A 20,859-nucleotide genomic window follows, 5' to 3' on the forward strand; every position below is an offset into this window, starting at 1 on the left:
AGTCTCGACATCTGAGCTCTACGACCACAAACCCACGATGCGCCCCTCCCTGATCCTCCGCGCTGCGCACCAGCGCACCCCCCTCATAAAATTCATTGGAAAACGCTCACCACCCAGTACATTCTCTCCCTATCCCCCCGATAGCACTTGATGCTAGCCTACTAACTCACTCATCTTCCCCCCCCCCGCAGAATCAGTAGACCACACTCCTCACGCCCACCCGGCCTCGCCCACGCACAGCCTCCCCGAGAGCTTCGCGACCTACCGCTCCAAAGCCCAACAGCACGGTCCCCTACGAGGCAGCGGCGGCAACAACGGCGGCGGCGGCGGTGTGCCGTCATCCTCATATACTGCCGCAGCTTCTTCGGGCTCGGCAATGTCCTACGGTGCCATCGGAGGCTCGCCAGGAAGAGCACTGGGGTCGGTCAAGCCCAAGCAGGGAGAATTCTTCGACAGAGACGAGCTGCCAGCCCGATTCCGCCGGAAGGCCTGGTCGGAAGAGGAGATCGAGGCGGTGGATAGTGCGGGAGCCAGCATGTTTGCTTGAAACGGCGAGAAGGCGAGAAGGCGAGTAAATAAGCGAATTCGGGATTCTCTTGAGCGATGGATTTTTTGCAAAGATTTTTATCAAAGAAGGCCGCTTCCTGTGTATAGAAAACCGGTGGAGCTTTCGATCCCGTGTCGCGCCCCTTTTTATCATTATTTGCCTTTCTGATTTCCCCCGAGGGTTTGTGGAGCTTCTGGGTGGCAGAGGATCTCGAATGAAGCGTGGCTTGGGTCGACGTCTGAGAGAAAGTGTTAAGAGACACGACGCACAGCACCAAGGCCAGCCTCGCCAGCCTCGCCAGCCTCTTCGACGACAGCATTCTGGCAAAAAGGCCAGGGCGACCACAAGGGCAACAGGCCCATCATCCTACAGCACTCAACAGTAATCTTTTCGTGTACAGCACAGACAGATGGCGTCTGGCACAGGCAGCAAGCACCACCAGCGCCAGGCGCGGTAGAGCCCGTGAATACATATTCTTAACACTTCCTAGGCTTTTCCCAATTCAACACATTTGATAATATGTTCCCTATGTTCATCCACTCGTCCATATCATATGTCATATACATACATGTCTTTTCGTATAGCTCAGATGATCATACCCATACATGTGACTCACCAGCGTCACGTACTCTCGTGCCACCATCCAATCGCCATGTATATCCCGGTGTATATGTAGTCAGAAAACAGTTAGAAAACATACAGATAGTGCACGTCGCGAGTATTGCGCCAAACCGCCTGGGATGATCCTGCATCCCTTGTCCTGTCCGCCGGACCTTTTATATTCGTCACATTGTCCTGCGTACCTTTGAACTTTATCCCGAGTTGCAGGCCCAGTCTTTGAGGGTGGAAGAAAAATCAAAAGCAGAGAAAAGTACAAGGGCTTCATAAAACACTGGGGCAGAAAAAAAAAAGGGAAACAACCAGTACTCTCAACTCTCAATGCATCGCCTCAATCGTCCCCAGAGCGCTTTCATTCCCGTCCTCATCCTGGGTCTTTTCTCCTGATCTCCAAGTGAGATTTCGGCTCTGGCAGGCATAGGTGCAGCTGGATTGACATTCCAAGCCCAGGGCATCGGTTTCGTCGCATCCTCCCATTTAGCGCGGGACAGTCGTTTTCTGCTTATGTTTGCACTTACTATGTAAGGAAGTGCGGTGAGAGAGGATTGCGAACGACGATACTGCCCGTTCCGGGAGCTGCTGCGGTCGGCCCGGTGGCGTGAGATGTCTGGTGGGGGGAGAGCTGCGTCTGGGTCTTCTATTTCGTCTCCCGCAGCGTTTAGGTCTTGCGCATAGTCGTCTCGAACGTCAACAGGGATCTCATGGTCATTAGAGAAAAGAGAAATAATATCATCCATATCGCCGCTGCGTCGCGTCTGACTAGTCACATTTTGGAACTGGCTGCTGAGATTCGAAGAATTCGCATGCCAGGTACCCAATCCTTTGGATTCGAGCCTCGATTCAGCTTCCACACTTGCTACCAGTGACTCCAGGAGACTGGCCCTTGAAGCAGCTTTCTTTGAGACAGGGACATACGGAAACATCCAATCGTCATTGTCTTGTTGATAGCTCTCCGTAGCACTGGCAGGCGTAGCGTCCTTGCCCTGTCGTGGTGTACTTGCCATCCTGGGAAACCGCGGAACTGAGGCCAGATCCCGTATCGTTTCAGAACCGGCTTTCTGTTGCTGCGGGGTGCCTGCTCCCAGTCGAGAGGCAGGTCTCGGCTTACTGTGTTCATCAATGTGTGTGGATTCGTCATCATACCGCACGACAGAGGGCATACCAAATTCCGGCATGGCTGTAGGCCTTGACGCCTGATGCGCCGATCCGGATGATGACCTGGCGATTCTTCTACCTGATATTTTCGGGGACATTGCAGGCAGCGCAGGGGATGGGATAGGCGTGGGGATCTTCATCCTCATTTCTTCTTCTGACTTCAACTTAGGCTTTAATCTGGCTTTCCCAGAAGATGCTAAACTGTTCATGCCTGCCTGCGGTTGGGTTTCCGGCGCCACGGAACACGAACTGATGTTGGAGAATGTATGCTGATGACGCCTACCGCTCTCCACAGACGTTGGCTCTGATCTCGCTGAGATAGGTGACCATAATGATTCCTCTCCTCTCCGGCTGGACAATGAGGGGCTTAACGGTGGTGGCATCTTTCGTGTGGTGCCATGATGTGGGGGATACCTGTGGACCGAGTCACTGTGTCCGTGAAAATAGGTATTTGTCGTAGCACTATCCTGGAGATCGTGGGGCTTTCCGTTCTCGTTGCTGTCAGTAGGTTTGAAGAAGTCAGCCTCGACAGGTTCGAGCCTTGGGAGGCTAGGCTGTGCGGCACTAGATCCTAGGATGACCTCTGCACGGACTTCGGACTTTGGCAATTGTAAGGTAATTTGTGGAAAGGCTGGGGCCTCGTCGCGACTATCCTCTTTCATTTGGTTGTTCAATCCCACGTCTAGCAGCAACCACGATAGATTTTGTGACTCTAGGACTGGACTGCGTGAGATCGAATGTCGCATGGGTTCCTCAGTCTGTCTTCTGCGGAGTGGAGCGCGTTTCTGTACAGGCAGGGTCGCAATATAGCCGCTACCCAGACTCACAGGCCGTCGTCGAACTTTTGGCTCTGTCAGACCACCTTTCCATGTCGCTGCATTTCCCAATTTGTCCCCTCTCCCCTGCCTTGCGCGAAAAGCAACTCCATCGTGAAGGTCACGGAGGTCGTCTGCTAGATTCGAGGTTGTCGAACCTTGTACTTCGACATCTGAGATCAAGGTATGTGTAGACGGCGATTTACCCAGTGACGTGTGAGGGGTGTGTCCACGGGATTTGACGCTGATCTCATCATCGGACAGATCAATAAAGCTGGTGTTGGCTCGGCTGAGTGAAGGCCGGCGTGGTTTTTGGAGCTTTGGAATTTGGTCCGCAGCTTCAATCACGGGTGCGTGGCGGATGGTATCATTGTGCGGGACCGCTTTTCGAGGAATAGTAAACTGTTTCCTGGAATGAACCGCGTCCTCCACTTCCGCAATTTGCGGCGACGGGGCGACAGGGTCCCGAGCTGAAAAGAGCATCTCAGTATCACCGTGCGGTCGAGGTCGTGGTCGTCGATGTAATTGTAGACCATCTCTGTCTGTAGGTTGGGCTGCACCTCTGAACCCTCTGCTTGACTCATCCTTCTGTGCGGCAACGGGCAACGGAAGCTTCTTGCCACGTGCCAAGGTACCATTGCTGATATGATTTGCCGGTTTTGCGTTTGCTCCGGATGGATCTCGTTCAAGGGTGAGCTCTTGACTTTCAATATAGGGATCAAAGGGTGTGGATAGGCGGGAAGAAGTTGGAGGCTTTCCGTTGGATGGGCCAGAGGAGCGAAGGCAGAAGTCGTCTGCAGTGCCATTCGCAATCTCTTCACTCTCCGAGTCCAGGATTACCTTTCGTTCGTTGGTAGATGGACGAATGCCATGGATCGCACCTTTTGACCTAACATTGTTGGACACTTCTTCCTTTGGGTTCTGCTGGCTGTGTGTTGGAAACGTCGGCTGCAATGTCGACCAACGAGCGTGATATGAGGATCTAGAAGAAGCCCTTCCCCCAGGCTTCACCGTGAAAACAGATTCATGAAGTGGTGGTGGTTTCCCGGCAAGAATCCGTGGAGCCTGGCGCCCCTTCCGGCTTTCCACTTTCTCATCGTTTGGCAGGCTGATGATACCCCGACGGGAGTAACTGGCCAGGACGACGCTGTGCGAGTATTTACTCGGCATTGATGTTGCCTAAAGACATGGTACACAACGAGTACCCTCGAGTTGATTGAAAAAGAAAGGGGTCTGTACCAGAGAGACAGAAGAATGGGGTTACCTCGCGGAAAACAACCACCAGCCGGGGCAGCAAACTTCGGATGAATCCGTGTTTAGGTTGACGGCTCCGGCTTTTATGTCAAACTCTTAGGATTGTGGCGTGCGCAAGACCAATGGAAGGGTGAGTGAGGGTAGATACAGAGAAGAGACTGCACTTCCAGAAATATCATGGCTGTATGATCTCACGTCCATTGACTGAGCACACGCAAAACAATATGCTGTGGTCAACCCCAGGATCGCTCGGTGACATAGATTGATGAGGAGGCGAGGAGTGGGAACAGGTAGCACGTAATAAGCGGAGGTCCAGGAACACATGCCAGATGATCAAGGTCTGATCATCGGGCTGGAGCCCACCTCTCCAGGGACAAGTCAGTGCCCATCAATGCTTGATGAAATGCTGATTGACACCGAACTTGAAATCAGGGTCTCTGATTCTCATCGTGGCAACTGCTTCTGAGAGGGGGCTTTTGCTGAGGACAGGCGGCCATGTGGGATACGAGTTTAAGATGGATCTCTTGTGGCGGAGAAGGGGGCCTTTTGGCACTTGGTCCTCGTAGGCGAGGGATTGGCGCATTGGTGATTGGTTGTCGAGCGAGGGAAGATGGACAGAAGAACGAGTGAAAAGCCCGATCGAACTCTATCCTCCGGCTCGCTGGCCCCTTTTGGCGGATGGCTGCTGGGAGGAGTTGCTGATTGGGTTGGCGCAGCGAGACCAAGGTCCTGACCATGCCATGCGAGGGCGCACCCAGGGCGTGTTTCATGTCTTGATTTCGCAAGCTTCCTGGCCAGTGGCCACAAAGGTGTACCCGAGGCATTCTTACTGTGCCGCTGAGGGGCACCACATCGTCATCGTCGTTCGTCATCATCCCTGCTCTTGGGCTTAGGCCGGTTCTTGACACGAGCCTAAATGGTGGCACCAATGCAGATGGATTGATTGACGAGGGGGTGGGCGGATGGACAAATTCAGTACCACGCATGACATTGTAGTTGGTCGGTGGAGGGTTGAGAGCTCTTTACTCGCCTGATTAGCATGCTTTTCATGTGCTGGTGTCTGGATGGATGGCGGGTGATGATGATTGAGTTGACTGACAATGGAAACAGCTTGGTGAAAAGCGGATGATGGCTGACGGTGACATCCAACAAGAAGCCCCGAGCGGTGGTCGATCAGGAGGAGCGATGGAAGGGAATCAGGGCAGCACCCGTCCACTGCCGGCATATCATTCAATTGACCGCCAGTGACCATCAGTGACCGCCCTTACCACGATCCCAAGCAGGGTATCCGGGCGGCATCGGCCCTTCAAGCCTCCATATGGGTAAGTCTTTCATTCATTCGAGAGAGGATGCGAGGTTGGGACCGCCGTATCCCCCGGCAGATCATTCTCATCCATGTCGCTTGTCGACCCACGAATGGCCTGGCGTATTCCTTCCTGTACCACACTCAAGACGCATTGGGTTTCTCTGGTCTTGGGATAGAGAAAGGCAGTCAATGTACTCGGTACTTGCACATGGAGGAATCCAAAGCGAGAGGGATCATGGTCAGGTAGTATTTCATGAAGCTCACGAGATATGCTTCATTTTCGCGGGCAGTACTTCGACACGAGGTACTCACTCATTGCTCCTGAATCCTGATTATCCCATATCATCAGCATCCACTAAGCCGTATCACCAACATCGTCCCCACTACTTGTTGTGTACATTGAGAAATACCCAATTCTGTCCAGCTCCGTTCCCGGACTGGCAGACTCCGCTCGCCTCGTATCCCTGCCTCCAGGTATTCCAGCTCATATCGTGCTCTACTAGCCCCCAGCATCAATGAATCTTGGAAGAAGAGACGATCCGGCCTCTTGACCGGAGCAGTCAAAGAACATCGCCAGAGAGAAGAAGAAAATGCTGAAACCTTTCGGATATTTCCAGTCAAATATCCATCATCCGACGCCATCATGCCAAATCATATCTCGTAGTCGCATTGCGAACTCCATTACCATCCCATGATCCGAAATGCTGCCGGCTTTTGTCCCCGGTTGGCACACACCCATACCCAAATCCATTCGTAATCCCGTTGCAAAAAAACCACATTATCACCTAATCAGGCACAATCCCTTCGGCGAGTGAACCATCGTGATTCGAGAAGTCACAAAGGACCCCTCTATTGCATGTCAGTCCTGCTCGCTGCTTCCATTCTTCCTCTTGCCGCCGCTGAAGATCTTCATGGCCTTCTTCCAGCCGCCGCTTTCACTTCGATGTGACTTGACGGTTGCCATTCCACTTCCACTTCCATGACTTATAGTCCCACCCAACTCGCTCGTTGGCGGCGTTGTCGGCGGGGTTATGACTGATTCAACTTCTAGAAGATCACCCACAGGCGGACTATCCGGACCTCCGCTGCTGTCAGTCAGTGCGCTTTCTGAGACTGCAGATGAATGCGACACGTGCGTCGACAAGCGCGCCCCACTCTGCCGCCCTAATGCCGAGGATAATGACGAGGATTGTGTAGGCCGATGCTGTTGCGGAGGAGATCGAGTAGCTTCAAACGACACCGCTGAGGTATGTGGAGGAGACCGCCGTCGGCGGGATGGCATCCGGCGATGCATGCTTCGCTCATCATATGTCAGCCGTGAAGGTTCAAGTTCAGCCATGTCCGCGTAGTCCGACATAGCCGAATATGTCTGGGCGTGGAGTTGTTTCAGGCTGTTGCAGAATGGAATGAAGATCGAATCCGACATCAAATCGTACATGCGTTTGACAGCAGCGTCCAGATAGTCAGGCCGAGGAGGTCTGAAGTCGTAGGATCGTTCGATCAAATCATCTCGTTCCTCTGCCGGCAAATTGATTTCTCGCGGAGCACCTGGCTTGACATAGATTTCGAGGAGCCGTGTCCAGTCCTGTATCAATTCCCATCCTTCCTGCGTTTCTACTGTGAGTGGCATGCCTCCCATGCTGGCTGATGCCTCATCGTATTTGTCCGAGTATCTCTTGGCCTCTGTGGTGAATTCGAGCGTTTCTAGACAGTGTTGCTGCGAGAGAAATGCTGTGTACGCGGCTAGGGTATATGGTGACGGCGCCTTGTTGTTGAGCACATCCTCCAAAGTCGGTCTGCCTCCGGGCGACAGCACACCTTCTTTTCGAGCTGCCACACTGATGGGCCTTGCCCGCGGCAGCTCTTCCTCGGACATGCTGAACTCCTCGGGAATATCTACCAACGGGTAAACCAATGGTTCAAGACGGGGTGAAGGTTCAGGTGTATATGGCCACGCTATTGAGGTCGATTTCTTCCTAACCATTGCGCTGGACTTCGCCCTGACTTGACTGCTGCTGGACCGAAGATACCAAGACCGAGGTGTTATGTTGCACGCCTGATACTCAATCCTGCCAGAAGAGTGTCCTCTGTTCCAAGAAATGGTTATGGGCAGTCTGGACTCGGGATCTCGGAATATGGCCTTGGACAAAGTCACTTCTCTCAATTCTCCGTCCGCCAGTGTCTTGTCCACGGCAATGAGCCAAAAGAGAGCAGGCGTGAGCAGTACAGGGACGCTGCGAGATAGAAGGCTGTCCCACTGTGTATATCCGAGACTCTTCCCGCCAGCAAGCTTCGCTCTGTGTCACAGAAGAACGCTGTGCAACCACGACAGGGGATCTGTAGGAATTTCGACTTGTGAAGCGCCAAATGCCGGGCTGGAACGTGGCCTTCGATGCGATGAGAAGGTGTGGAATCTGGCTGGTTGAAACGACTTGTGTGGGTGTCGACGTGGCGGAAGGGTGTGCGTCGGGTGCGTCGTGTGCTCGGTTGGTGTCCGTTTGGGAAGATGTTAACGAGGCGATCAAAGTGTCCAATTGAATTGAAGGCCGGCGAGATGCAAACAGGCGCCAGACGGTGAGGATGTAATTAGTCGTGCGGGTAAGACAATATTTCAACAATCTGAAGATCCTAAAGAGCGACAGGAGAAGGAGGAACAGCGCAGCCGCAATGCCAATTCAGCACAAACATCTGACTTCCAAGATGCGTTGGAATACTCCAAAGGAAGCTGAAGAAGAAAATAGCGCCCGTATGAGTGGTTGGAAGCGTTGTCTGAATCTTTTGCCTCTGGGCTTAGTGAGATCAAGGCCCGGGCACAGTCATAGTGACGGGCACGACGGGGCGGTGGAATGAGGACAATGGTAAGAGGTAACAGTGAGGTGGAGGATAGATGTGGGTGTCCAGGATGCTGGGTGACCAGAAGGAATCCGGAAAGTGGAGAGGCGAAAGGATGCTTCGTGGAAGGTTTAGCTAAGAGTCATACTCTCTTGTCGCGGAGTGTCGAGGTTTTCTTTTCAGCGCAGCGGAGCGCAGGCGCAGGCGGAGGCAAGACGATGATGGGTGGGTTAGATGAGGAAAAGAGTCGATACCCGGAAGATTCTGGGTCGGCTGGTCTCAATCGACGTGGTATGGGGGGGTTTTAGTCTTTTGCTAGTGGTCCTTTCGTGTCAGGCTTGACAGGCTGCTGTATTTCTCCTCTTGGGCAGTCACGGACATTCAGGACCCAGAGTATCCAGTCAGGGGTGGGAAGAGGTTGACGAAATGGGAGGCGACGTGCATTTGAAACATGAGGGATGAGAATACGCGCATACCTTGGGCAGGTAGACAACAGGCAACCAGAGCGTAATAGACTCAAAGACGACAAGGGCACAGGGCGCAGGCGAGGGCGCAGGCACAGGCAAAAACCAAGCCTGAAAGACGCAGTTCAGTGACCATCAGCAGTAGAGGACGAGTACGAGGTACAGAAAGAACCAGAGGTTCGGCCCAGCTGCTGCAACGCTGTTCGTTAGCCCCAAGGAGCCTTGCCTTAAGCACCACTAGTTGCCTGGGCTAAATCAGGCCTGCAGCTTAATGGGCCCCGGTCCCAGCTTGCGGATTGGCTGCAGGGGCCACATTATGATGGGATGATGATCAAATGAATTCCCACGGGGAGGGGCCCCTACCACCCCTAAGGCAAACAAACCAAGATGTCAGGGATCCCGGGCAACGACTTGAGAGATTGCGGCTGCCATATGCCCCCTACGCACCCATACGTCCCCTAAACGTTGCTGACCACGGCGCCCAGCTATTCCAACTCATAAGGCTGCGAGGGCTCGCTAGGCATGGGTTTGGGCAAGAAACCGATCACACAATGCCTCCAGGGGGACGATGCGCTCATGTCCTTTGCTCTTACGTACCTGTTTTCTCCCTGTGAGCCAGTTCCCGATCGCCCCCGCCCGATTGGTTTCTAGGCGGCCTTCGCTGGCTTCTAGCAATTCGCTCAGGCTTCTACGCTCATTCCACACGCTTTCTTCCCGGCTTCTATTATCTTTCCACTCTGTTCCCTCGGTCTTCTACGCGTTTTCCAGAACTCCGTCCTCCGACCTCAGTAAGTCACCTGCCCTCTGCCCACTGACTACCGCCCACTTTCTGTGCGCGCCACTGGGCTATTGGAAAACCTGATCATTTCGCATCGCCTTCCAGTACCCCCATTCAGAAGCAAAGATGAAAAAAAATGTCTCCTCTGCCCCGCCACAACACAAATTCCACGTCTGGAAACCTGGGCAACGGCGACAATCATTAAAGTCGCACGCAATTATTGCGACTCTTATTTGGGGAAAGTCTCTCCCTTACAGGGATGGTTCAAGTCTGTTTCAGGGCTATTGCCGCTGCTGGGCTGCGCTGCCCCGATGGTTGGCGACTTTGGTACCCAGCACCCACCCAGCATCCCCTAACATCCATCTCTCCCACGGCCCGGATATCAACGATGCCAGCCAAACTCGCCTGATCCTTCTCTACATACGGGTTGCCGCTGTGCGCCTTTTCTCGCTTGGGCTTACCCAACGCCTCCCCGCGCACTCTAGCCGTCTCGCCGTATAATCCAGATAGACCAACCGAAATGCCGTCTATTAATGCAATTGACAGCAAATACCGACGTACGAGAGATATATTAATCCCCTCGTCCATCCACATTTTCCGGAGGCTTGCCATTGCTGGAATACCAATCTCACAAATTGCGCAGGGTGGCCATTAGAAAGATGGCTCGATGGGTCAGCTGCAACGTGTTTACTTTTGGCAAGTGGCGACGGCTATCATTTGTGGAAGTTGTATCCCCGAATAGCGGCCACCGAATTTCCCCTGACACAAGTTGCGGGCGATTGGAAAGGAGCAGCAGAAGATGCGGTCACGGACAAAAGGCTGTCTGCCTATTCGAGCTGTCTTCCCACTTGTCGGTGCGTATACTGGTTTCTCACTAATTGCACTGCAGATCTCTTCCTGACGACCTAATCCGGTCACATTTCGATTGAATGCCAAGCCACAATCGGCGACGAATATTGAAGTCATTGCTCCACTTCTGGAAGAGGGAGGCCGGTGATGGACGGAGTAACACCAACGAGTAAGTAAAATCGCTGGGGTGATCCTTTTTGTTTGAGATTTCCCTTCGACTCCACAGGACTCTAAAGAATATACGTCCAGCAACCACTCATCTCCTTTCGTGCGGAAAACATCTGGTCTCTCCAGCACTCCGGAAAATTAGATCGTGGCGACGGCGAACCTCGGTTGCGGGCTTCTTCTATTTTTCTGGAAACTTGCCTAGACGAGAAATCTACCCATCCGGCGCCTTCTTCCGCATTTGGGGTGACATCCGGGCGCGTGCACACACGTGGGCATCTTGATGCTACAGCAATCCATTGACGGCGCTGCTTCGGTCCACCGGCGCCATGGCCATCGTCCAGAGACGGACGATTGTTCGCGCCAGGATGATCGCAAGCCAGCAACATCCTCGTACTCAACGGCGCCCCCGTAGAAAATCACCGTCGTGACATGGGCTTTGGGGCCTGCCTTCCAACGTCACCCTGCTCCGCCGTGAACGTTACAATTCAGGCTGTGTTTGATCCGCCCCTGGTTGGCCACATGGTCGTACCTAGGTCACAGTGACAGGCGAGGACAGACTGTCTCCGTCGGTGATACTGTGGCAGAATTTTCACCAGGACTGACTTCCTCATTTGTCTTTTTTGTTCTCAGGCGAAGCTCCGCCCATTCGGATGCGGTGACAATCCCCCCTGACGAGATTTGTGAGATTGAGCTCCCAGCCAGTGCGCTGGACGAGGTCCTGCATATTTTGCCATTCTTGCCGATGCTCACGGAGTGTCTCAACAATTAGGTGAACGGTTGGGTCAAGTTCATCGTACGAGTGCAAGGACTGATCCTGGATGTTGAGCTTCTCCTCAGGACTGTCATGACTCGGTGTGGCTCCGAAGACGTCTTGATGGGTTTGGGCAAGGTCATGCTGCTGTGATAAGATCGCAGGTTTTGTGGTTGCTTTCAGTTGCATTGATATTCGAAGCAGGTGGCAGAGTGCTTTTGCCTGGGTATCGCCCTTGGCTGATTCTTTCAGCAGCACGAATCCTTGGTTTGATTGCACATCGTACCAGAGCAGATAATCTTCTCCCTGGAACACGCTCAGCAGCTGAGCGAAATGGTTGTATTTTCGCGGGGAATTATTGACATCTCCAGGTAAGTGTTGCAGGAACTTGTTGACGCTAACACCGACTTGGAAGGCGTTCTGGTCAGTGAAGGCACGTAGTATCTTTCCGAGCCCCAAGATCGGTTCCTCTTCGCCGATCTCATTTAGACCTTTGACCCTGCCCTGAAGAAGCGCGCTGAATAGCATAGTGGCTCTGTCTTTGTTGAGTGAAGTCAGACGCACACTCTTCACAGCTTTCCAGTTCGCCCACAGGTGCATTGCTAGCAAGGGTATCAAGCAGCACCAAGTCTCGAAAGTGCCCTGCACCTTGCTGACAAGCAAACCTCCAGCCCACATTCCGACCAAGCTGACAACAGTCTCTTGACTGCCGTCTTTGGCATTGAGTTCTCCGATATTGCCTTCCTTTGCAAAATGGGAGCTTAAGATTGCCTTGCTGCTCCCACCAGCGACTCCGCAGATGGCTCTGCACGCATTGCTGACACAGAGTGTGCAGATTCGCCCCAAAAGTGGCAGACCTGGGCTCAGGCAGTCCAGAATGAAGGCCATATCGTTGACAATGTCGGCAAAGAAGCGATAGAACTTGACTTCTGCTTCAATCTTCTGCGAAAACTGGTAGGCGAATAAAATAGTGGCAACCCGCCCAATGGTTTCTTGCGCAATGTACAATAACATGGTGGTCACGAGCGAGGCATCCTCAGACCCGACACCCATTCCAACGAAGACGGCGCGTGAGGCTAGCAATCCTGCAATGGTAGAGGCAAATGCCTGGATGGAATCGTAGATCTGGTAGGGAGTATAATCCGCTCGGACAGATGAGGGATATCCTGCTGGCAGGAAGGGCGCCATGCATTTCGTGAGCAAAGATGACTTGGGCGACAACATTCGCTGGGGACGATGAACCTGAAACTTCTGAGTTGTGGGATCATATCTGAATGTAACTGTTGTATGGCCTTCTGGATCTAAGTCCTGGACCTCTAGATCTCGCCCTGATCGTTTGGCCATTGCTTCGGGAGTCAGACGGAAGGTCCTCGGGCATAAAAGAGAGCAGCTTGATTCCGCGTTGACACAAATGCCGAAGGGATGAAAGGCATGAAAGGCATATGCGACGGGCCTCTTCTCTGCTTCTAGAGCCAAACAGTGTAGCTGAGCTCAATGCTTCCAACGTGAGATGAAGGGTATTAGTGGCTGCTTGTTCGAGTTGAGAAAGGAGAAGAGTGGACGTCTTGATTCACCGTACGGCGTCTACTGCGAATCACGAGTGACTTGACTTGCGTCAAGCGACGCGATCAGACTTCGAAAGCATCTTCCGTGCTCTTCCTACTATTATTATTAATAGTACTTCGACCCAGCGCTTCGTAGACCGACTGCTCTCCATGCGTCCGCTCTGTACCTGGGTAACCATCTCAGCGTGACTGCGGTGAATGTTGGTAAAATGCCCGTGCTCAATCGCTGGATTGAAGCCTGGGAGCCAATGTTTGGACCGTCTAGCTTATGTCCTTGACTGGCTGCACCAGTGCTTAGGAGAAGGCATTTCCTTTCCAGACGCCAGGGTAACTGTGTTTTCTGCTCAACACAAGCCTGATTGATCTCAGACAAGCAAGACTAGTACCGGAGGCCGGACCAGCCTGAGACCTGGAGAGGCTTTTGTTGCTCCTTCTCGAGGCCGGCCGTTGCTCTTTCCATCCTCCTCCTGGTCCGCAGTTGGGCATTCGGCTTTCTGAGTTTGTCGTTCAACATGTCAGAGTCATTGGCACTTGACCCATACACAACTTGTCTCTTTACCGTTTTGATGCTCCAGATGTTTTGCCGTCGTTTCGTGGCACAAAAGTTACCACCCCTACATATGTTCGCATTTTCATTCCTTTGGCGTGACCTGCTTTTTGCTATCGAGCATGTGTACCCTGAAGCGCCTCCTTTCGCCTTTTCTTTGCTGCTTTGGCATCCGTCCTTCTGAAGACCATACAGCATCTGACCTCCAGACCCTCCCTTCAGCTCTTTCGGTGCAACTACCTGCTTCGCAGATCCCACACGCTGTCAGCCAACCTGGTTCACAAACCGCAGACACAGAAGCCCTCCGCGAACTTTTCCGGTCCTCTTCTTCAGTCCGTGGCTACCGAACTGCCTCTCTACCATCAGGATCGAATCTCCGAAGAGAGCCGTCCTTGGACACTGATCTTAAGCTTGGGTCACAATGTCAACCTCGGAAACAGCCCAGCCGGTTAGAGCAATTGGGCAATCACATTAAGCAAAAGCTCTCAGAGTCGAGACTGAGCAAGAGCAGCTCCAAACCTCAAATAGCATCTGAAAATGCCCTTCACGATTCGACAGGACGTGACAATGCACAGTTGGGAATGAGTGCCCCTGGGGGCACGCTGAGCCAGCGATCCACTGGTCTCCTTGAACTTCTCATGTCGCGGACTGCTAGTGAGGGTGGCTATGATAGCGACGCAAAAAGTATCCAGACAGCTGCGCTGAAGGCGAGCGATGGCACAATCAAGTTGAGTCCACAAAGAATGCTGAGCCTATCTTCACCGGCTGACATTCAACCCATTGCCACCGACGGCCCTCCGCCGCCATCACCGACAGACACTCATGCTCCCGAGGCCCCTCAAATTGAAGCTGATCACCCAAAACAAGGTTCCACACCTTCCACTCCATCCGCTTCATTGAATGCTTCCTCTACAAGAGTTGTCCAGTCTGGGAAACATGAGTTGCCTCTAGAAGCCCCGAAACATGTCACCGATCGAGAAGTGGATGGTATCATCGAGCTGGCAGAGGCATCCGCCCTTAGGGCGGCGCCCGCCTTCGTCGCTTCTGAGATTCAAGAGCATGATCCCTTCACCAGTTCTCCATTAAAAGACGGTGCATTGTCTAAACGTGATTGCAAAGACTTTGCTGGAGTGCTCAAGATGCTGGGCGATAATGTTTCCCGGGCCAAAAGAGAGAGCCAGATCTCCAATGCGACAAATCCACGGGCCAGTTTGGTGTCACAGTTGGATCCGAACCTGCTCGATTTCATCTCGACAAATGGCGAACGGCCATCGGCTGAGATTTCAGGAAGGACATCTGATGGCAATGCCGCTGCATTCGTGGTCAAATCGGATCCATTGGTCACGGCCAACATGGATCCTGCTAACGCGTCAATACTCAGAAGGGAAGGCATATCCAGAAAGGATCCTTCTTCGCTCTCTGGTTCTGACCGAAACTCAGTTCATCTGTACAACATGCGAATCTCTCAACGCCTCGCCAGTCCATCCTTCGTTGCTGCTTCCTCCAGACCGAACACAAGCCACACAACAATTCAGCCGCCACGAGAGACTTCTCCAGATTCCAGTCCCTCGACCAGGCAGATATCCATGGCTAGCAAGATCGGAGGTCTTATCACTGTTGAGCACAACAGAAGACCCTCGGATCCAGAAACGAAACGACTCTTCGAAGGCGACTTGGCTAGACGGCGGGCATCCTCTAGTCGGAGACCGGGGACTTCACCAGGCCACACTACCGCGTTTGGAAACCCTATGCCCCTTTCTTGCACCGAAGATGCGTCATCATTCTACTGGAGTGACGGTGAATGCGACGATGTCGGACCGTCTAGGCGAAGAACACACAAGACAAATCCAAACAGCATTGCAATCGGTGGGAGATCAGAATCTATCAGCATACCCATAGGGTCTTCTAGTGCCAGCATTGGTAATATGTCAGTTGCAGAGGAGGGTGCCTGGTTTAGCAGAAAGTCTCCACAGCAGAAACAGGTGATTGAACAAAAGAGCGGATTCCACGAACCCTCTCAGAGGAATAGAAGTGTCAGTATGCCAGATCGAAGTAATCCTGATTCCTGGCCACATCTAGCTGTACCGTGGCGGCGGCTTCAGAAATCAACCGAAGAAAATGAAGCAATGAGCGAAATCAGCACCGATCACTTACAAGACGCTAGGAAAGAACAGTTGACGGAAATCAGTGCCCAAGCCATTCGTGACATACACAATGAAAGGATGAGCGAAATTGAACCTCGGGGCCCCAACAAATCCCAAGAGTCTGCCACCAACATGTGGCAGAGATCTCTCAGACAAGCTTTGGAAGAGCCTGAAAAGGACACAATAGGCGGTTTTCTCACATCCCCAAAATTTGACCGTGACGGCAGGCCGAGAAGTATGAGGTCGAGTATCAGTGCGGTACAATCATCTCATCACAGCCACCGCGACTCGGACGCAGAACTTGACTTGGACTCCTTGCAAGAGATCCAAATCCGGAATGAATCACCAAGGCCCGAAGAGCGGCGTCGTCTTCAGGTCTGTATAAAGAAACCTGATCCCCTACCAACCGTGCACCCCAGACGAAGCACTGCCAACATCGATGCAGGAAACCCGACGCCTAATACTAGGTCGGGCAAGAAAACTTCGAGGAAAAAGAGCATATTGGATATTGGTAGACGGTTCACGGTCATCGGAGCCTCTAACGAAAGTGAGAAGGCTTCAGGTGCGAGCACACCACTAAAGGATCTCTTCGGTCACTGGGGACGCTTCCCCAGCCACACAAGAGAGGATAGGTGCGGCTCTGCAGGGCCAAAAGACGGTGTTGCCATACGAGACTTTGCTCTAGACTATCAGGATGAAAATACGCCTTCATCCCTAACGCCACGGTCGCCTTGGGCCGGATCCATGACGACACGAGGTCTGCACACCCCTGGATCTTGGAAGATGCTGCACCTTGTCAAGAAAGACGGTGGAGACAAAGCCAGAAACAAGAGTATACGAGGCACGCAGTCCCTGGTGGTGCGGCACAAGAAGAGCCGCAAAGGACTCGCAGGGAGATGGAAAAGACTGTACCGCAGCAGCAGTGCTGAACTCAGAGCATACGCGCTCACCCATGGACATCGGAGTAGCATAAGTGTGGGCGCCAGTGTCGAATATCCGGAGCTTGAAGTTATCGCCGGGGATGGTGATGAACGTCGGATTGGTGCCTGTGAGGTGTTCGACCGGCGACCGGATATGGATGGACCTGCTGAAACCGACCACCTCCAAGACCGTCAAGTGGTAAATCGTTTGCATGATCGCTCCTTTGAACCTTTGGATACTCAACCTTGGACTCGTATGTATCAAGATTGTGTTGGGAGTCTCTCAGCCTTGAGAAGCGATCCCGACCTGAAATTCGGTGGTCTCGGGGACGGTCCCCATCGATTGTATGATCGGCATCTCACCAGCGACAGTGTGCAAAGCGAGGAGTTGAGGGACAGCACTGTCGATTTCGAACGGCAACTTGGGAGGGAACACGAGACAGTCACAGAGGCGCTTATCCGCAAGATCGAGGGTATGGATCACAGTGAGGAGCGATTGGATGTCAACACAATAGCCTCAGTCAAGGGCTAATTAGACACGGGCAGGGCATACTTTGCAGCAGAGGTAATTCGTATGAGTTAGTGGACTATGGGTTAGCTGTTTGGAACTACTGCACTGCAAGTGTCGGCGATAGAGGAAACAGAGAGATAAAAAGGCATGGGCAAGATTGAAAGCACTGTGATTTCTTTTCCATTTTCATTATGCTGTGACACTTCTTGTGTCGTATCGTTGTCATCACCATTGTTGATGATCACTCATGTCCATCTGTGTGTGAAAAGCTCTTGATATCCATCCGACGACAATCCATGCATGAGAATTATCCTGAATCGTAGGTGACGACGATTCCGCACCGGACTCTGAGATCCACTATCCACTCGCTTTGAACGAAGGGTGCTGGAAACCATATCAGGCCGACCGCAAAGGGGACCCGTCAAGGACAGGGTCAAGTCAGGATCAGGTCCGATGACGACGTGTTACCTAATTGAGGTCCTCACAAGACGAACCAGGCGGTGACGGCCACGAGCAACAACGCAGTCACGGTGTGGACGGTCAGACGGGTCACCTCGGACGAGGAAGACGTCGTGACGGTGGATGGGGTGGCGGTGAATGTGGTGCGGGTTGTGCGTGTCTCGATGCCGGTGGGGTTGTTGGTCACATGGCTGCTCGGGAAGAAGCTCGTCACGGTGGGGTGCACGGTCGTGCTGCTGTTGACGGTCATGGTTGTCGCGTTGGCGATGCTGGCGTTGACGTTGGCCATGCTGATGGTCGTGCTGTTGGGGAACGGGATCGACATGGCAGTGGTGTGCACGGGCACGGGCATAGACTCAACTGCAGGGATGATCGTGGTGTTGGGAGTACCCAAGGTGATGGTGATGTTCCCGACGAGAGAGGCAGGAGTAGTGATCGTCACACCAACAACATCAGTGGTACTGGGTTTTTCAGTGAGAGAACTCGTGCCAGAGACAACAGTGGGCGCGGGCGCAGGCGCAGGAAGCACCGTGGCGGTAGCAGGAATTGCTGTTGATGATGAGTTGGCAGGATGCGCACCAGGGACCTGGGTGGTCAGGGTGGTGATGACGGTCAAGGTTCTCTGCACAGTGGTGGTCAACCAGATCGTAGAGTTTGCTGCTCCCAGAATGCTAGCAGTTTCATTCAAGTATGCGGTGCAGTTGCATGGGAGAGTCGTGAAGGACACAGAGACTGAGGCCGAAACGTTAGGAGTGATTGTCAGGGAAGGTGGAAGCGGGGCAGTTTCGGGTTCAGGCTGAGGGAGTCCAGGCACGGCGGCTCTGACTAGGGTCTGCGGCTTGACGAGGTCGAGGACCATCAAGAAGCGGGCGACCAGACCAAAGACACGGGGTGCACGCAAGGAGGATGCTGCGCCGGTCATGGTGGGAGTGTAGAGCGAGATTGACGCTGACGCTTGAAACCCGGATGCCGACGACGCGGACACCACGGGAAGTGAAATTGACTCGTTGCTTGGAGTGGTGAAGGTGCTAGCGTTGAGGCTCTCACTAGCCATGACAACTGACGACAAAGGCACGCCAACAGTGGTCATGGAGGGCAAAATTGTAGTTGCTGAATCCATGCTTGAGATGGTCGTGGTACTGGAGAGGTCAATCGCAGCCCCAGTATTATCAACGACGACAGAGGTGGTAGTTGTATCGACATACACTGAGACAGTCTCAGTAAAGGTCATACCAGAACTGCTCGCAGTCTCGGTTGCCTCAATAGTCGTGTAAACTGTGGTGGTTGTGATATCTGCGCCTGCAGTCTTGCTTGCAATTTCTGATGTGGCCTCACCCAGGATGGAAGAAGCAGCGCTGAGAACTGTCTCAAGAGGTGTGGCAGTGGTTGTAGTACCAACTGTCTTGGTTGCGATCACCGAGGAAGCATTACCGAGGAAGGAGGATGCTATGCTCAAGACCGAGACGATTGGCTCAACAGTTGAGGTGGTGGTCGTTGTAGCGAGCATCAGTGTGTCACTATCCAGTGTGGAGTTGATAGCGCTAACAGCGGCAGAAGTCTTTGACAGTGTGACCGTGGTCAAAGTCGTGGTGGTTCTGGTGCTGGTGCTGCTACCAGTATGATTTACAGTGATGCTATCGCTGGCAGAGGTTGGGACACTCATGGCAGACGACAACGGTAGGGCCGTAGAGGGGAAGCTGGTCTCGAAAGTGCTGTTGACGAAGAACGGCCTCGGGGTGTTCACCGCAGTCGTGGGCAGAGCAACCGACGTGATAGTGTCAAGATGCGTGGTGCTGGTGATGGTGAGAGTGGAAGTCAAGTTGAGAGTCGAAGGCTCGGTGGCTGAGATGAAGCTGCCACCACCGCATGTTCCATTTGGAAGACCGAAAGCGCAGGCTGGACTGGCAGTAGTGATTGGGAATGTCAGAGTGAGTGAGCCAGGGACAGATGCTGCGTTCGTTAGTTATATGCAACGGAAAAGAGAGGCAGCGCAGGTGCGCAATTTGAGTCACTCACCACGCGTGAAGTTCCCACTCGCACCACTGGAGACAGCAGGGACGGTAGCAGAGGCGGTATTGTTGACTATTGCTTGTGTAAGTTTTCCCATCCTGACGCGTCTCAAGGTGTCTTTTGCTCTCTTACCATAAGATGTGAACTTGGTGGTACTTGTCAACGTAATGGCAGAACCTGAGCGAGGAGACTCAACAACTGCGCAACAAATTAGCAAAGTGCTCCTGACGGGACTTTGATGGTTGTAAGTTACATACCTGAGGTAGACTGAGCGCTGGTATCATTTCCGACAGTGATTGTGTCTGTAACCGTGGCTATAGCCGGAATGACTCCAGGAAAGGTAGTGCCAGAGACGTGAGTGAAATTGAAGCCATCGACGATGGACTCAGTCATGGTAACAGTCAAGGGCCCAGAGATCCAGGGAACGGTCTCGGTGATGGTCTTGACGACTGAAACAGTTGTGGTCATGTTTCCACAAGACTGAGCGTCGACAATGGTGAGGAAGACGGCGCAAGCGTAGGTGACGACGAAGACTATCGCGTCCCAGGTAGTAGTGGTAGCCATGATTGGCGATAGAAGAGATGTTTGAACGAATGAAGGGCGTACAGAACGAGTGTGAGATGATGAACGGATGGAAAGGTGATGGATGAAGAGAGATGTTTTTGGGATGAAATCAAAACACCGCAGCCTCACAGACAGTGGGTTTTGTATAGGGGCGGCAGCGAATTCACGGCCTCGACTTGGCGGCACAAACGTGAATACTACTCGGTTGACCTGCTTTTCCTGGCTGAGTGATCTGTATTCACGCCTCGAAGGAAGGTAGACACTCTTCCTGTCTTCCTATCTTCCTGCTTTGACCAGAAAAGGGAATCAACAGACCTTTGCTGTCGTCGGTGCCAAAATCGTGCATTGAGAAGCCAGGATAATGCAGGTAGGCGATCCCATGACTTCACAGCCTTGTCACTGAGCGTTACGAGAGACATTCGCGTACTCTCAATCTCCCGTATCGGGAGATAAGACCTGCAGAGACGAGCGAACGGCTTAGTTCAACTGGAGAAGATCCGACAGTCCATCACTGCAGCAAAGGCTGGTCGACAAAGCCCTCCGACCTTCTTGTTTGAGTGTGTATACGTCAATGATCATGCATCGACTTGGTTTGTCCAGCC

The 20,859-nt window shown here is 53.0% G+C and overlaps 6 protein-coding genes across 6 annotated transcripts; 2 read left to right on the forward strand and 4 right to left on the reverse strand.

Annotated features, from left to right (window-relative positions):
- Positions 1-37: 37 nt before the first annotated feature.
- Positions 38-547, forward strand: Z520_09200 (uncharacterized protein; the record flags this gene model as incomplete). The annotated part of the gene is made up of 2 exons (XM_016779695.1): positions 38-116; positions 192-547. 2 exons carry the CDS (start codon positions 38-40, stop codon positions 545-547), a joined length of 435 nt encoding a protein of 144 aa, XP_016629014.1.
- Positions 548-1,476: 929 nt separating this feature from the next.
- Positions 1,477-4,305, reverse strand: Z520_09201 (uncharacterized protein; the record flags this gene model as incomplete). Its single annotated transcript, XM_016779696.1, has 1 exon — positions 1,477-4,305. One exon carries the CDS (start codon positions 4,303-4,305, stop codon positions 1,477-1,479), a length of 2,829 nt encoding a protein of 942 aa, XP_016629015.1.
- A 2,249-nt stretch (positions 4,306-6,554) lies between these two features.
- On the reverse strand, positions 6,555-7,679 carry Z520_09202 (uncharacterized protein; the record flags this gene model as incomplete). Its single annotated transcript, XM_016779697.1, has 1 exon — positions 6,555-7,679. The coding sequence occupies one exon, from the start codon at positions 7,677-7,679 to the stop codon at positions 6,555-6,557; it is 1,125 nt and encodes a 374-aa protein (XP_016629016.1).
- Positions 7,680-11,393: 3,714 nt separating this feature from the next.
- Positions 11,394-12,881, reverse strand: Z520_09203 (uncharacterized protein; the record flags this gene model as incomplete). Its single annotated transcript, XM_016779698.1, has 1 exon — positions 11,394-12,881. The coding sequence occupies one exon, from the start codon at positions 12,879-12,881 to the stop codon at positions 11,394-11,396; it is 1,488 nt and encodes a 495-aa protein (XP_016629017.1).
- An 890-nt stretch (positions 12,882-13,771) lies between these two features.
- Z520_09204 (uncharacterized protein) lies at positions 13,772-17,245 on the forward strand (the record flags this gene model as incomplete). Its single annotated transcript, XM_016779699.1, has 1 exon — positions 13,772-17,245. One exon carries the CDS (start codon positions 13,772-13,774, stop codon positions 17,243-17,245), a length of 3,474 nt encoding a protein of 1,157 aa, XP_016629018.1.
- Positions 17,246-17,705: 460 nt separating this feature from the next.
- Z520_09205 (uncharacterized protein) lies at positions 17,706-20,257 on the reverse strand (the record flags this gene model as incomplete). Its single annotated transcript, XM_016779700.1, has 4 exons — positions 17,706-19,633; positions 19,700-19,765; positions 19,826-19,891; positions 19,951-20,257. The coding sequence occupies 4 exons, from the start codon at positions 20,255-20,257 to the stop codon at positions 17,706-17,708; spliced, it is 2,367 nt and encodes a 788-aa protein (XP_016629019.1).
- Positions 20,258-20,859: the final 602 nt, after the last annotated feature.

The sequence above is a fragment of the Fonsecaea multimorphosa genome (assembly GCF_000836435.1).
Source record: "Fonsecaea multimorphosa CBS 102226 unplaced genomic scaffold supercont1.23, whole genome shotgun sequence".
NCBI classification, from domain to species: Eukaryota; Fungi; Ascomycota; class Eurotiomycetes; order Chaetothyriales; family Herpotrichiellaceae; genus Fonsecaea; species Fonsecaea multimorphosa.